Source organism: Apteryx mantelli, chromosome 5 (genome assembly GCF_036417845.1).
Source record: "Apteryx mantelli isolate bAptMan1 chromosome 5, bAptMan1.hap1, whole genome shotgun sequence".
In the NCBI taxonomy this organism is placed as follows: domain Eukaryota; kingdom Metazoa; phylum Chordata; class Aves; order Apterygiformes; family Apterygidae; genus Apteryx; species Apteryx mantelli.
In genome coordinates, this window is record NC_089982.1 from 11,911,299 (window position 1) to 11,926,389 (window position 15,091).

The following is a 15,091-nucleotide window of genomic DNA, read 5'->3' on the forward strand; positions in this document are numbered from 1 at the left end:
CAGGGTCAAGAGAGCACCTACTGCTAAGGTAACTTGAGTCACAATAATTTGTGCTTTGCATGGCATGTGATCAACCCAAATTCAGTACCAGCTGCAGTTTAAATAGGGACATAGGGGGATCCTTCCCCCTTCCCACTGTAGCGCATGTGCACACACACACAGGAGCAAGCAGATTAGTGCAGGAAATAGCAGAGGGAGCAGCCATGGCCAGTTTGGGTTTATTTCATTGTGCAGGAGGAGACAGGAAGAAAACAAAACAAGCCACAGCAGTTAACTAAACTTGATGGCTTTGACTTGAAAGTCACCCTCCACAGCCAGGTATTCAATTTTCTCCATGCCCAGACGATTGGGGAACTGGAACTCTGTTTCAGCCACCTTCACCATAGCCTCTGCTGCATCGAAAGAGATGCACATCTGTAGAGAATGATGACAAGCAAGACCAACATATCACCACTGACAAGCTCCCCACTCCCTCCAGGCTGGGCACAGGGTGAGGGCAGATGAGGTAGCCACAGGTGGTTAAGCCAGTGCCTGCCAGCTCCCTCTCCTCCCTACCCAGCAGAAGCACCAAGGAGAGGAAGCTGGTTTGCTCTGCCCAAGGGCAACCCCAAGCTTCTGCAGTGAAGGGATGAGACTGACCCAGCTGGAATCACAGGCCAGTGTTTTAGTTGCTCTTAATGTTGTGGCTTGCAAAGGAAGGCCAGAGTGGACAGCTTGTCACACCTGAGCTGCTGAGCACTGACTCAGGCAGAGCAGGGCTAGACCCTCTGTCAGCTCAGCTGCCAGACTCTTGCCCTGTTGCCCAGCTCTCTTCCCATGCCTGCCCCCTTCTCCATCTCAGAGATATGAGGCAGCATTAAAAGCTCCACCCTTGCAGCATCAGTGCTGCGGTCTGTGCCAGGACCTGCACACATCCCCAGGGCCTCACCTCAATCTTGTCACCATGCTGGAAGGGGAAGTCAGCCTTTCTGTCCTCCTCACCCCATGTGCCATCTTCCTTGGCATTGCACACAACAGTGTTGACATCCCCCTTGCAGTCAAAGCGGGGGTTGAAATGCAGCATGAGGGTGCTGCTGTCCTTCCCTACGTTCACAGCAAACCTGGGGAGACAGCAAGAGCTGCAGCAAGGTAGCACAAAGGAGCCCCCCGACACAGCAGCTCCAGCCACAGCTGCTCCGTGCAAAGAGGCTGAGCCCTGCAGGAGCTCAGTCACCCTCCAGGGGAGGCAAGAGCCCACGTGGTCCCTCCCAGTGCCACATCCAGCCATTCCCCTATCTCCCCACTCACCCTTTAGCATCTGACAGGATTTTCCCTTTGACCTTGATGCACTCTCCAGGCTGGACATCCAGCTGAGTGACCACCAGTCCCTGCAGGACCAAGCCATAGGAGTTAGCCCACCCACCCTGCTTGGATCAAGACAGGGCAGAAGCTAGGTCTGGCAGACCCAAGGACATTTGAAACTGAGAGCTACAGCAAGGGTTTTGAGCCATCCCAGCTGCCTCTAACCCTTCTGCCAGGGAATCGTGCCTCACAACCATCACCCCAGTGGTGGCACCCACCCTGGGTAGCAGTCCAAGCTGGGGAGGAGGTAGTTCAAGCAAGTATCACAAGGCCTGGGTGCAGGCACTCATTTAGCAGCTGCTATGAGGGACACTCTCGCAAGCAGGCTTGTACCTTGAAGTCAGCAGTGACAAGAGCCCTTAGCACAGAAGTAATTAAGCAACCTTCATTACACTTCATGCCCTTCCCCCTCCCTAAGGGGGGGGGGGTCCTCCAAGCAACAAGGGCCACAAAAAAAACACTTGGTGGCTTGACTTATAGCCACTGGCGCAGAGAGTAGGGCCAACAGAGCCCACTTCTAGCTGCAGGCCAGTAAAGCAAAATACAGACACCTCTAGGGAGGCTTGGGCCACAAATAAGAGGGCTTGTTCAGCTTGTTCCTTTTCTGAGAGTCACATTATTCTCTCCCTCAGCTGCATATCCCAAAAATGGCACTTAACATTACCAGAGTACCTCCACTAGAAGGAGGGTGCTCTTTGGCCAGATCAGACAGCACAACTCAGGCCCAGGCACATTGGTGCTGAGCTCCACATATTCATATGATGGGTAGGGCAGGGGGCTAAATCCAGATCAGTTACATCAAATAGTTGGGCTCATCCTCCTTTCCTGGCTTGGGGAAGCACATGCCCAGCAGCCATGGGCAGCTCTGGAGCACAGTGCTCCCCTAGGGCTGCCACCCTGCCCAAAGCAGGGCTCACCTGCATGTCTACTCCCTGCTCTGCCCACAGCTGAGACTGCTGAGGTCAGATTCCCCCAGTCACTAAACTGCTTATCACCATGGCACTAAGGGCACCTACTAATACTGCCTTCCAGCTCTTCTTAATTGTGCTGCTCAAGTACAACCTGACACGCAGGCTCAATGCTGAGGGGGGCCCTTCAAGGCAAGGAGAGCTAGGAGGCCGGGGCAGATGGAGCCATCCTGGATTCCTTTGCTGTTGAGGGTTAGCCCAGACCTGTGCCTAAAAGGCATTTTTCCCAGAAGGAAAGTACAAAGTTTAAGGATAAACATATTCAGATATTGTAAACTACAAACAGTCCTAAACTTTTAGGGCATTAAAAGATGTAGTTATCCATTAAAACAGCCTCCCCCCTTAGGTAACATACACAAGAGAAAGGCAAGGGGAAGAAGAAAAGTGGCTGATCAGCCCTAACCATTCCTCCCACAGCCACATACCAGCCCAGCATTTCCTCTCAGCTAATCCTTTTCTTCTTCTTCCTCTGGCACCAAGCCCAAAACCTACACGTACCAAACCCTAGTCCTGCTTGGCACACCAGCCCAGCTAGAAGAGGACACTCACTTGCGGCATGCTGTAGACACCAGCCCCTCCAGGCAGGACACCCCACAGCCCCTGCTCCGCAGCCCAGCGTGACTCAGCACTGGGCTCCGGCAGCTTAAATCACTTGGGCAGGACTATCACATGATTGGGGGGGGGGGGGGGAGGTGAAGAAGGGGATCAATTGCAGCTGTTTGGGGGCTGGAGCGTTCCCAGCCATTTAAAGTAGGCAGCAGGAGGGCTGGGTTAGATCTGTGTTGATATTGGGTTTTGCTGGCACAATGTGCATGATTTTTAAAGCTAGTGATTATTTGCTTCTGTGTGATCCTAGAAATCCTTGCTGTAAGCTCTCCTCGCTGCTGCTATGCAGTGTGTGCTGGCGCTTCTCCCAGGAGCCCAAGTGTGGCTCTGTGCCTGCAGTGAGGCGGCTGCTTTTTGTTAAGTGATCCCTGGCTAAAATCAGGGTCGGATTCCTCACGTTACCGCTGCAAAGTGACTGCCTCTGAGAATGCATATGTACTCGTCCTTCCAGCCCAGCCTCATGCCTGCAAGGGGACTGGACTGACAGGAGCCCTTGGGTATAAAGCATTACTGCTCGCATTTAAATAAAAACCCCCATTCAATGCCAGAATTTAAAAAGTGTCTAAAAGTTAAGGCTATTTGTGTGGGATACTAGTACACATGAGAAATTAGGCTGCAGCTTTTGAAAAGTAGCGTGATCTTACTGGTTCGATTCCAGTTGCAAAAGACTCCAGCGGGAAAAGAGAAATGCTTTGTTAGCGGAGGAAGGGGCCGGGCAGGGCTGAGTGCAGCTGGCAAGAAAGGAGGCTGTTTTCCCAGCTAGTCCCTAGCGCCTGCTCTTCCCCTGTACTGTGTCTCTTGAAGCACTTAATGTCACTGCCCCAAGGGGCTCTGCAGAGCAGGGAGGGGAAGGTGGCAGCAGATGAGATGCTACACGGGTCTGTGGGAGGGGGCCAGCTGGCACTGCTCTTAGCTTTGGACTGGCCTTTGGAGGGTCCTTAGGCCTCCGTGCCTCAGTTTCCCCCATGCTTGAAGTGACAGTAGTGACATGCAACTTCACAGTCCCACTATGAGGTTAATAAAGGCTTTTTAAAACTTCACTGGGAGCTACTTTGTAAATGCAGCATGTTACTTGTTGGTTAAGCCATGGCTAGCCTGTGAGATAGATACCTGCTGATAACATTGAAACCGAGGATAGGAATTTATGGCTAGGTAGCAGAAGGAAACGTGCTACCGTGCAGTAGCCTGCTAAAACTTCAGCAGGCTCTGCTTGCTGCTATACGAACAGTGTCCTGACTCCTGATACCATCCCTTGCCCCAAATATCCTGCGCACCCAATTCTGACATTCACGAGGCATTTCAGCATCACATACAACTTTGGGTAAATCAAGCCTGAGCTGCGTTTGAACTGCAAAGTCACAAGTGTGATTGGAGTCCTGTGACTGGGGGTGTTTAAAACAGGGCCAAATGCTGACTGGAAGTACTGCAGGGCAAATCCTGCATGTGCTCTGGCCTCCAACTAACCCGCTGACCATCCTCTGCATATGCAAAAGGCATTCTGAAGCCAGAAGTTAACTGCAGGAGCAGACCTGGCGCTCATAGCAAATGCCACTGAGAACAGGTCCCTCCATGGACGGTTCGGAGAAAGCCCAAGAAATTCCACCTTAAGTTTGCCCCCGTCCCTCGCATGTTAGCTGGGATCATGTGTTGCAGATAGGCTTTAGGCGCCTGCTTTCTGTGCGCCTGAGTTACTGTGCAGTTGTTCCCCTTCTCACTGCCACATGTGAGGGGTTGAGCAAATTCCATTTGGTTGGTTGGGTTTTTGTATTTGTTTTCCATTCAGCTCTATGAAACCCCTGGAAACCTCTCTTTTCAGTGCTGCCGTGTTTCCGGAGGCAGTGCCGCTGGCAAGGGGGGTTGTGGTGCCATGGACTTAACATACTGGCTGCTCTGATTCCCCTTCTGAAACGCGCATTTCTTGTGAGCTGCTTTTCTGGCCTGCTGTCTCCTCCTCGACCCTTTCCTTCAGACAGGGAGATATCTTTCTAATTGTACTTGGAGACTGTGCTGTTTGTTTTCCGTGAGTGCTCTGCCCTAACAGCCAAGCTGGGTTAGCAGAAAACCCTCTGGTCCTGCCCTGATTTAATGCTCCTGATCCTACACCCAGTGGAATTAGCAGTGATTAGTGTCAGACAAGAGTCCTGAGATGCCAAACTGCCCTCCTTTGCTCCCCACGGTGGAGAGCCAGAAGAAGCAACATCTTCCCTTTCGCAGCCTCCAGTGGGAAAACAAGGGAGAAAATTCCCTGGTGGGTCTCCTTCCCTTCCAGCAGGCTCTTAGAAGGGAACGGGCTGCAAAGCAAGGCCACGCTGCCCTGCCCCATCCTGCCAAGGGTGACCCCAGATTCTCAGTGCCATGTGAGGGAGAGGACACCTCACACTGCCTGCAGGGAAAGAACTGAGCCCTGACACACTCAGCTTCCCGGGACAGGGGCTTTGCTCCTGGGACAAAACGTGCAAGCCCACAGCAAGCAGGCAGGCAGAGGATTAGGGTCCCCGCTTGAGGCCAGGAGGGGAATGGAGGGAGCTGCTGCTCCATACAAGCTGCTCCTGTGACCCAGGGCTGGCAGGTGCTGCTCCAAGAGGAAAGCCCGGGCAGAAGCCAAGTTGTAGAGGACATCCAGAATTAGCTGCATCTGTAGCATGGGCTCCCAACACACACAGGCCCTGAGAGAGCGGAGCTGGGGTGCACATACTGTGTACGTTCCCAGTTCCAGGAGTTATTGCTCACAGACGTGCTTTCAGGGAGAGTGTTGCACCTGCCGGGCAACTCTGGCAGGAACTGGGAGAGAGGAGTCATCCCCTGCTTCTCCAGGGGGTGATGCCCAAGGGAATTAAGGGTGCCCTCCCACCTGGCCCTGCAGGCTTGCTCCTGGGGACAGGAGGCACCGCCCAGCATCAGGTCCCTGGCCTGAGCTCTTAGTACATCTCTTGATTTGTACAGGCTAAAGGCAGGCCATTGACTGCTCTGATTTTCTTCTAACAGTCTGTAGAAATGCCTTGAATTAGGTTTTGAAAAGGTAAATGCCAGAAGAATGTAGCTTGATTATTACTCTTTTTTAATTTCCTGTGAGAGAAAATCTATCCCAGCCCTTGGTGAGCTGTATCCCTGGCTAATGACTCCTGTCATTAGAAATGGCTTACTCCTGGTTTTGGAAGGACTGAGCATACGCCTCCACTACAGGCAAGCTCTAGGGTGATGGTGTCCAGGTGACATGGGGTCCAGGTGACTGCTGATAGTGCCTTAAGGGTGCTGCAGCTCTTCAGTGTCTGTGCTTGGCTTTGTCTTGCACTGAACCTGCGTGCCCTGATATTTATTGATGCTTCATACCCTAAATTATTCATTTCTGTAGCTGAGAAAAAGGCTCCACTTCTTGCTAAAAGCGCTGATAGCAGCTTTCTCCTTTGGCTGTCACTTCACATCTTTTCATTCATGACTTGCAGGCTGCCTCCTTTCACAGATGGTGCATAAAGGGATGGCAGCCCCCTCAGTGCTCCTCTGAACCAGAGCTGTGAAGGAAGCTCTGCTTCTCCCAGGGCACACTGGATGCTGAGAAAAAGCAGTCATGCTCCCTGGCAGGGCCCACGGAGCGGACGCAGGGAAAGCCTGTGGGAGGAGAGCTGGCCTCTCTCCTAGCAGTCCTATGCACTTGCGTCCCTGGGAGGGCACCACCGCTACAACCACAGTAGCTCACTCATGAGGTGGCACCCACGCAGCACCATGCCGTTGCTCTGGTGGAAACATGCTTGCACCAGGGTGGCCTGTGCTGGCCAGGGCAGGGGAAAAAACTGCTTTGGTACATTTCCACCAGCGCAGCCACATCGTGCCCAAGGACTATACTGGTGTGACAATGATTACAGAGAGAAAAAGAGCCTTCACTTTTCCAGTGTGAGCAAAGCCTTAAGTTTCTCTGTGTCCCAGTTCCCCATTTGTCCGGTCAAGACAGGACCTGTTTCTTACACTTTCTTTAAGGAAGATTTGTGCTTTCGGAGTATCTGTGTGGATGGGATCCTGGTCTCCATTATAGCCCTTGGTTGCTCTTGCAACCTAAATATTTGTACTAGAATGGAAACTTTAATTGCATAGCTGTTATCCACCTTCTAAGGTTATCTGGGCACTTTCTCTTAAGTAATTCTGTGCAACTGCTGTTGGCTGTGCCACTGGCTCTTCCCATGGCATGTTAGCTTGTGCTCAGGTTCTCCCTCAGGAAAGCTTTGTGGCTTTTTGGTTGTTGTGTAGTTTTAAGTCCCTGATGAGGAACTTTGTTGCCCATGTGCTCTCCGGACCCTTCTGTGCTGAAGGTCTCTTGCATGGCTGGTTGTGATGGTGCTGTCAGTGCCGTGGTAACTTCCAATTGTATGTTATCCATGGTGGAAACTTAGGGGTGGCTCTGGAGACCCCAGAGGAAACAGAGCCAGAGCCCCAAGAAAAAGCCCTTTACCTACTCTTTAAAGACAAATGATGACTCAAGAACCACACTCCCATTTGGCAGGAGGCCAAGAGGCCCTCCCAAAGCCTGTGGGTATCCAGCATATCAAAGCACTGCTTCAGAGTTTTGTGCCAGGAGAAGGGGCCAAAAGCCCAGGTCACTCTGCAGATGCCAGCTGGGTTGCATGGTCACATGTCAGTGCAGCATTTTTATCCCAGAAGGTTTCCCAATTACAGCTGCCCCCTGTATTATAAGGAAGGTGCCTCTATTCTAGGTTTATAATTCACTTACTTGATAATTAAGCACTTCTTGCACTATCACACCAAGTGATGAAAGGAGTTTGCTGTTCCCTTCAGTGAAATTTAAATTATGTCTCATCTTTTTTTCCTCCCTCATTAACATTGACCCAAGCTGACAATCCCTGTGCTCCTCTCCTCTCTGTGGATTGGATTGAACTGGAGCAAATGGATAGCAGCCCAGCAGAACTGGGGCTTCATTATTATTTTGGTTTCATTTCACTTTAGCACTTCTCCACATACCTTGTAAATTTGCAGGTGGCAAACACCTCCTCAGAGTTTATTTTTGCATCTCCAAAGAGCTGTTGGCATTTGTTCCTTGCTTGAAGTCCCTGTTCTTCTGAACAGAATTCACAGTCCAGGTGCATCCTTTCCTCTTCTTTGCAGTGTACCAGGCAGCAGGAAAACAACCCCCCCTCCAAAGCATGCCTTGTCACAGTGCTTACAGGGAAGCAGTGAGGAAACCATGTGCCACCCCATTGCTGGTAACACTGCCAGGCTGCACCTCCACCTGCCTAGGCCACCCCTTTCTCTATTTCCTACCCCGTGGTAATCTGAGACCCAGGCCATCTGGAATGGACCTGCCTTTGGTCCCCTGCAACATGGTGCCCTGCACACTGGGGTCTTACTCTGGAGCTGGAGGCTGTAGCTGCTACTACGCTATAAAATAGCAGAGACTGCCCAGGGACTTGCAGGCAAGGCAGATAACCCTTTCCCTATCCTTAACTAGCTGCATAAGTTATACAAGCCTTGATGTTGTTTAAGGCATCCAGGACATGGGAAGAGCTGGAAAGTAATGACTGCATGTGCATTGCCCTCCAAGGTACCTGGGCAGCAGAGCTTGTTAGCTGGGTCTGGACCCTGCAAGTGGAATAAGAGGAGGAAGGTTGCAAATAACTTGCTCTGGTAAAAATAAAAGTAGGGGTGTCTTATGGAGAGGAAGCATTGCTGGAGCATGCCTTATAGTAGCTCTTTTCTTGCACTATGGTGACTGTGTACAGGTTGGGGTCTAACCTTTGTTTGAACTATTTACAAGTCGCTTCGGTCACTGAGTGCCAGCTGTAAAGCTAAAGCTCCTGGGTTTTGCCAGGAAACCTGGGATGCTTTCTGAAAAGCAGAAAGATGCTTTTCAGAAAGACAGCTAGACTTGCCAAATTCCCACCCCAAGGACAGGATCTGTCTTGTGACAGCAGACACGGCAGGAAGCGTTACTTCCTCTCTTACTGTCTGTGGCATAGGTGCGGTTTCAGCAGGGCTGGATGACAGTCACAGCCCCCCTAGTTGATATTGCAGGGTTAGCTCAGGTTGGAAATCCATTCCTTAGTCCTGCTGAAGTCAGCAGAAGGGAACGCAAGAGCTGGATGTCCCTGGAGCAGGTCTGGCAGCTGCTCCGCTGGCAAAACCCACCAAGGGGCCTGCAAATGCAACCCCCCCTCTGGGAAGAGAGGGCCTTTCCCAAGCCACTTGCCTGGTAGAGCAGTGACCCGTGGTAGAGGCTGGCATCTCTCACCTGCCCTCTCACACAGCAGCGAGGCATGCTGTGCTCAGAGCTGAAGAGCCATCTGCTCTGCAGTGGCATTGCCAGGGCTGCTCATCCTCAAGTCTCCACGAGAGCTGCAGGGAAACTCAGACAAAGCACAGCCCGGATTACTGATAAGAGCAGCAGTAGGAAAGTCACCCTTTTGGCATCCTCCATTTATCAGGCCTGCACAACAGGCACAGGCTATATCTTTGTTTTCCCTCTGCAGCTGACAAAAGGGGCTGTTTGTTGGTCCTTGCACAGACTTTCTCCTTACTAATTTTTTTAAGGCTTGATTTCCCCTCTATCACACTAGGTAGCTATGCTAATTCTGTAAAATCCAAAAGGCAGGAGTCTCCCCTGTGCTGAAGATAGTCGGATACAGTTTCCTGGTTTGGGGCTTTGCTCCTGTTCCATACAGGCTAATGGGGGGGACTCACACTGACTTTGAATAGAGTGGGACCAAGCCTGCTGCACCAGCCCAGTGCTCACAAAAGCACTTCAGCATCCTTAAGACAGACTGATTTAGTAGAGCTCTCCTCCAGCCTGGCAAGTAGCACACATGATGCTGGGGTGGTTTAGAAACCCAGGCCATCTGGAGTTCTTCCTCCCAAAAGCAGTTGTGTGCCAGGGTTGGTCTCCTTTGAACCACCCACACAGTGAGAAGGGATTGTATTATATCTGGCTCAGATTTTTCAAGTTCAATTCTCAAAGGAAAATCATCAATAAGTATTTGGAAAATGCCTTGGAAAGAGGAAGCTGATTAAAAATGTAGCAACAAACTCTGAAGAACTCTGACATGATCCTTTCTGAGCTCAGAGATGGCAAGGTCTTCCAAATGATGGTACTTTGGGTGAAGTTTCTTCCCCTTCCTGCTTTCTTCTACCTACATGTTTTTTCAATCAGATTTAAGGTTTACCTGAAACAGACTTGGGTCACAAGAGCTCTCTTAAAAAGCTGATTTTCTCTAGCTACTGAAACGCAACAGACAATGAAGATGCACCCAGGTTTTTCAAAGCCAATGTTACTGGATTCCTTCAATGCAATGGTTTCATCAGCCAATCGTGAAATCAAGTTAACACAAGGAAACATAAGAGGAGCTTTAGAAAAGCCTATTGACATCATAAAACATAACAGCTAATGCCCTTATGTAAGGGCCTGCGATGTGGGAGCACCAGCCCCCTGGGGCCACTTAACAGCTCTGACAGAGGGCTGCCAAGGGTTGCTGTCATGCAAGGCATTGCCACAAGAAACAAGACATTTAAACAGCTGCTGGAAAGGATTTGGGGATTCTGGCAAAAAGCCATGACATTCAGGAGGTCATAAATAAGCTGACAGGGAGTTTTGCTTGGAGGCCACCTGAAAGCCTTGATTAAAACCAGCCTCACCAAAGCACGGTGGCTGGCAGAGCCACCCCCACTGATGCACAGAGTGACTCACATAGGGGTTTCCAGCAGTGACATATGGCCATATTACCCAGGCACCTCCACCAGCCACCCTCCCCCAGGAGCCGCTCCAGCCATTCATTCGGGGTCAGAAGCAGCAGCGCCAGAGCCAGTAGGTGGAAGATGAGACTGAGGGCGATGCTCTCCTGCACAGGCAGGGAACGCCAACCAGCAGCGAGGATGCGCCCAGGCAGCATTAGAGAGCGTGTCACAGGCCCGGGTGCTCCTTGGCCAGCAGGCATCTCCCATGGAACAAGAGCAGCCAGACCAGATGCTTCAGCTGCTGTGGGGATACAAGCATTTCTGCACAATTGCTGCCAGCCCCTCACTGATGCCAACAGGCTGCTTGTCTCCGAGCGGCCTGCTCCCAGCAGGGTGAGCACCAGCACATCAGTGCCAGAGGAGTTGCAGTGGGACCTAGGGAGCATGTGGGAAAGTGAACAAAAATACCTATCTAATGACAGCACATCAACCTACTCTGCAGGGGAGTGACAGCCAGGGCAGCAGGAGGGGCTGCACATATTTCTTGCAGAAAACCTCTTTGGTGCTTGGAGGCCAGGACGCTCATTGCAATGCTAGACTTGAACCCTGGGCTGAGGCACCGCCACAGTGACAGAGGCCCAGATGGCTGCAACAGCACAGGCTCAGAAGATGTTGGCTATGTATTTGGGGGGCTGCAAGGCAGTGCTGCTATTGGTGTGCAGCTTGTTCAGTTCTGTCCTCCATGTTTCTCACCCATCTGATTGCAACATCTGAAATACCTGTGTGAGCAGCCCCTCCTCACAGGGAGCCCTGAGCTGGGCAATCATTAACCAAGACAGCATATTTCAGCCCACTCCACACCACTGCTGTTCGCTCAGCCCACCAAGCCTGACTGCACTTGCTCAGTGCCCTGGTGCAGGACAGAGCACGCAGTTTGCTAAGAACCAGGCTGAGGCAGGGCTACCTGCCTTACAACTCTGAACAACGGGTTTCATACATGCTGCTAAAACAGTTTTAGCTCCTCCTCAAGTTTTAGACAGCTGAGACTACCGCTTTAGCTCCAGCAATGGCAAACCTGTGGTCTTGACAGCTACTGGCATTTTAAGGATTACCCTGAAGCAGGCTGGCTTTAGAGGCCATTACAACTAGTAAGAAACAGGGAGAGTTTGGCCTTTTGTTGAAAATATTCCAGGTAGGTGCTGGACCTTTTTATGCAAAGGCAGAGTTGACTCAGACTTTAAATCAGTATCAAATGCAGCTGGATTATTTGGCTGTTTTCCATTATTGATAACAGACCATTTCTCAGAGGGCTGGAAGGTGATAGCTCAGCTGACAGCTGAAGAGGAATGTCTGCTAGAAATACACACGTATATCCCACACACTCAGTGACCTTGAGGAATACAGCTGGAAACATCAGTAGAATAAGTTCTGCTTGGAAGCTGAAAGGCATCGTTGCAGAGCGCTGTGGGCCGATGAGGAACCCTGCTTCCTAAATCCCCCGAGGGCTCTGGTGCATTTCCCTTCAACCTCTTGGGTGGGCCCGTAGAAAGGTTCTGGCCAGCGAAATGCAGCAGTGGTGCCCTGAGCACAGTAGGATGTCAGGAAGGAGGGCAGGCAGGATTTCTCACACTGGCAGGAAGCAGGAAATTGAGAGAGCATGAGTCATGCCGAGAGCCTCAGCCATGACTCATGACAAGTTGCGGCATGCCCCCAAGTGCCATCTGAGAGTGCAAATGCAACCAGCTACCTTAATGCAGCCGCCACCGTGTTAGTCAGCAGAAGGCAGAAGACTCCACTGAAGCATACTCTGAGGTGCTGCCCTCGCATGGTACGCGACAGCTTGCAGTGCAGCGTGCTCAGCATCAGAGAGGAAAGCCAGCCAGCTGTTTGACAGGCGCTGAGCACACGTTATCCCACAGCAGCTTTGGAAACCTCAGCCCCATGTCAGACAAGCTGCCCACCTGCAAAATCTGCAAGATGCCAGAACCTGTGGGAAGCACCACTCTAACCACCTTTCCCTTCTGCCACAAGCAGGAGGAACAGGACTTGAGCAGATGTCACCTCCACATGCATGGGTTTTTTTTCCCCCAAGTACCAACCCCCTGGTGTCAGGAAGGGCCTGACCAAGCCCACCAGCACAAGGAACAGCTACGCTCTGCCTGCGCAAGGCCTATTTGCCAGCCTCCTTGCCTAGGCAAGGCCACTCCATACCAGTGGGGGTCTGGAGCAGTTTCTTTGAAGAGTAGCAGCTTCCACAAAGTGCCTGGCACTGCACAAGCCTCAGAGGAGAGAGTGCCCCTAGGGAAGAAACAGCGCAGCACTATGAACCCCAGTGCCTGCGCTGGCAGAGATCCCACTGGATTTTGCAGCCAGCGCCAAAGTCTGCGACTGGCTCCGCTCTGTTAGTCACCACCAAGGCAGAGGCCAGGCACTCTGACACCTTGCCAAGGGCGTCGCTTTGTGCAAGTGGGCTGCAGTACCTGTCAGGTCACTCACTGCCCAGCAGGGCTGGAATAGGTCCAGTTCCCATCTCCAGACACATCCCTCTCCTCAATGAAAGATCCCTGGCGTGTGCTTGTCTCAGTCTCAGACAGCAGGAGCAGGTTGTTGCATCAGCAGAGGTGCTGCAGGCACCACTGACTGCTGCCCATCTGCAGCACAGCATCCTGCAGCATCCAAAAAGCTGCCCAACATGAAATCGATATGCAAGTGCCATCAGGAAGAGCTACCTTGGGCTTCACGTGAGGCAGCAGCAAGAAACCAAGCAGAGGGGAGAGCTGCAAGTTCTTTGCTCTACCCATCTAGTCAGTATGTATAGAGCAGAAATACAAAAAAGCAGAGAACTCCTGAACAGAAAGACCTACACTTCCCTTGAGCATGCCGTGCAGCAAGTGACTAAACCAGTCCTGTGGTTTATGCAGACAAAACTGTGCAACTTCCCTTGGCTACGTCCGTCTGCCTGTCTTAGTCCGGAGGCAATACTGTCAGGTTTACTGACCCCTGCTGGATGGCAGTTATTAAAGCTCTTGGCCTAGGAGCTGCCGTGCAGCCTGCCCCAAGGAAAGCACTGCGTTATTTTTGTATCACTCGAGCCACATCTCCTCAGGGAGCTATAACTTTGCATGGTGCCACATGGTTGCTCATCTTTTTCTGAGAGTATGTTTTGACATATATACACTATGTGTTGTGAAACTGGATGTTGTTCATCCCCCTCTCCCCGGAAAGGACTCTGTGTAGGGATTTGTCGGTTGTCAGCCTCTCCTGCTTGCTGTGAAGTAACATCTCTTGCCCAAAACTTTCCTTGTCCTTGCCAGTGGACTATAATGACGTAAGCAGCAGGGCTCAGATGGAGGGAGCAAACACAAGATAACAGGCTTGTGGCATATGAACCTCCAGCAAAAATATGCTAAAACAAGATTCAGACTTCACCTGCTTTGTCACTAATGCTATGACTCACAAGCAGAGCTGGGAATTCAGCTGACAATCTATCTTAAAGCAAGAGGTTGTCTAGGAAGGGAAGGAGTAGGACTAATTTCTAATGCAGTTGAGCTGTTTTATGCGTGTTTGCTCATAAGAAAACCTTTCCCCTTTCAGTGTTTGTGGGGGGTGGCATTTTAATTGCTCTTCAGCAATACTCAGCAGGTACCAAGTGCAGGTCTCCTTGCCTTCGGGGTGACATGGTGCTGCTCCGCATGAGCGCAGACGCCCAGGAGAGGGAAGGTGCCTCCTTCACCTCTGAGGGCAGGACATAATGCTGGCTAGGGGGCCAAGTCAGGGCCACAGCATGGGGTCAGCACAGGGATCAGCCCTCATCCACACAAGCCCTTTCCCTGCCAGTCCCCTCAGCCAGCTTGTAAAGGGGGACTGCAGCCCAGCTGCAGCCTCTCCCCACCCCAAAGCGGGCAACAGCCGCCAACTTGAGCAAACGCCACAGGGCAGAGTAGACAAGGGCAGAGATGCCCCACTGACATAGGCCTTGCTAATGCTGCATGCCGCCAGATCTGGGGCTGGATGGAAGTGAGCAACACCTCCTATCACCATGGCAGGGCCCTCAAAGAGGCTCTTAAGAAACAAGATCTCCTGAGATGTCCTGGCTGATGAGCAGGCTTAATCTTATATTACCTTGTATTAACAACTCATCATAGTTACTAGCCCCAACTTAGGGAGCTCATTCATCACTAGCTGAGGAAAGCACTCTTCCACAGGAGCATTTCATGGGGGGGAAGAAGGCAAGGCTCAGCCCTGCTACCTGACCTTGTTTAAGCTACAGCAGCACGGGGAGCTGGGGATTCGCTTGCTGGCTCTGGCACTGAACAGGTACCTTCACCATCTCATATGTGGGCAGTTACAGAAGAGCACAGCCTGCCCACAGGGAGCAGGGGACATCCCAAACTTGAATGACCCCAGGAGGACTGGGGGAAAAGCATGGTCCAGCTGCATAGCCCCTGGAGATGCTGCACTGACACTGAAGCATTGCAGAGCCTGGCACACCCTGGGAGGGCCAC

General features: G+C 51.7%; 1 protein-coding gene across 1 annotated transcript; it reads right to left on the reverse strand.

Moving 5' to 3' along the window:
* Window positions 1-202: 202 nt before the first annotated feature.
* LOC106491813 (16 kDa beta-galactoside-binding lectin) lies at window positions 203-2,935 on the reverse strand. Its single transcript, XM_013951504.2, has 4 exons — window positions 2,859-2,935; window positions 1,288-1,367; window positions 929-1,100; window positions 203-414 (listed from the first exon to the last, which is right to left on the reverse strand). The coding sequence occupies exons 1-4, from the start codon at window positions 2,865-2,867 to the stop codon at window positions 271-273; spliced, it is 405 nt and encodes a 134-aa protein (XP_013806958.2). The 5' UTR covers window positions 2,868-2,935; the 3' UTR covers window positions 203-270.
* Window positions 2,936-15,091: the final 12,156 nt, after the last annotated feature.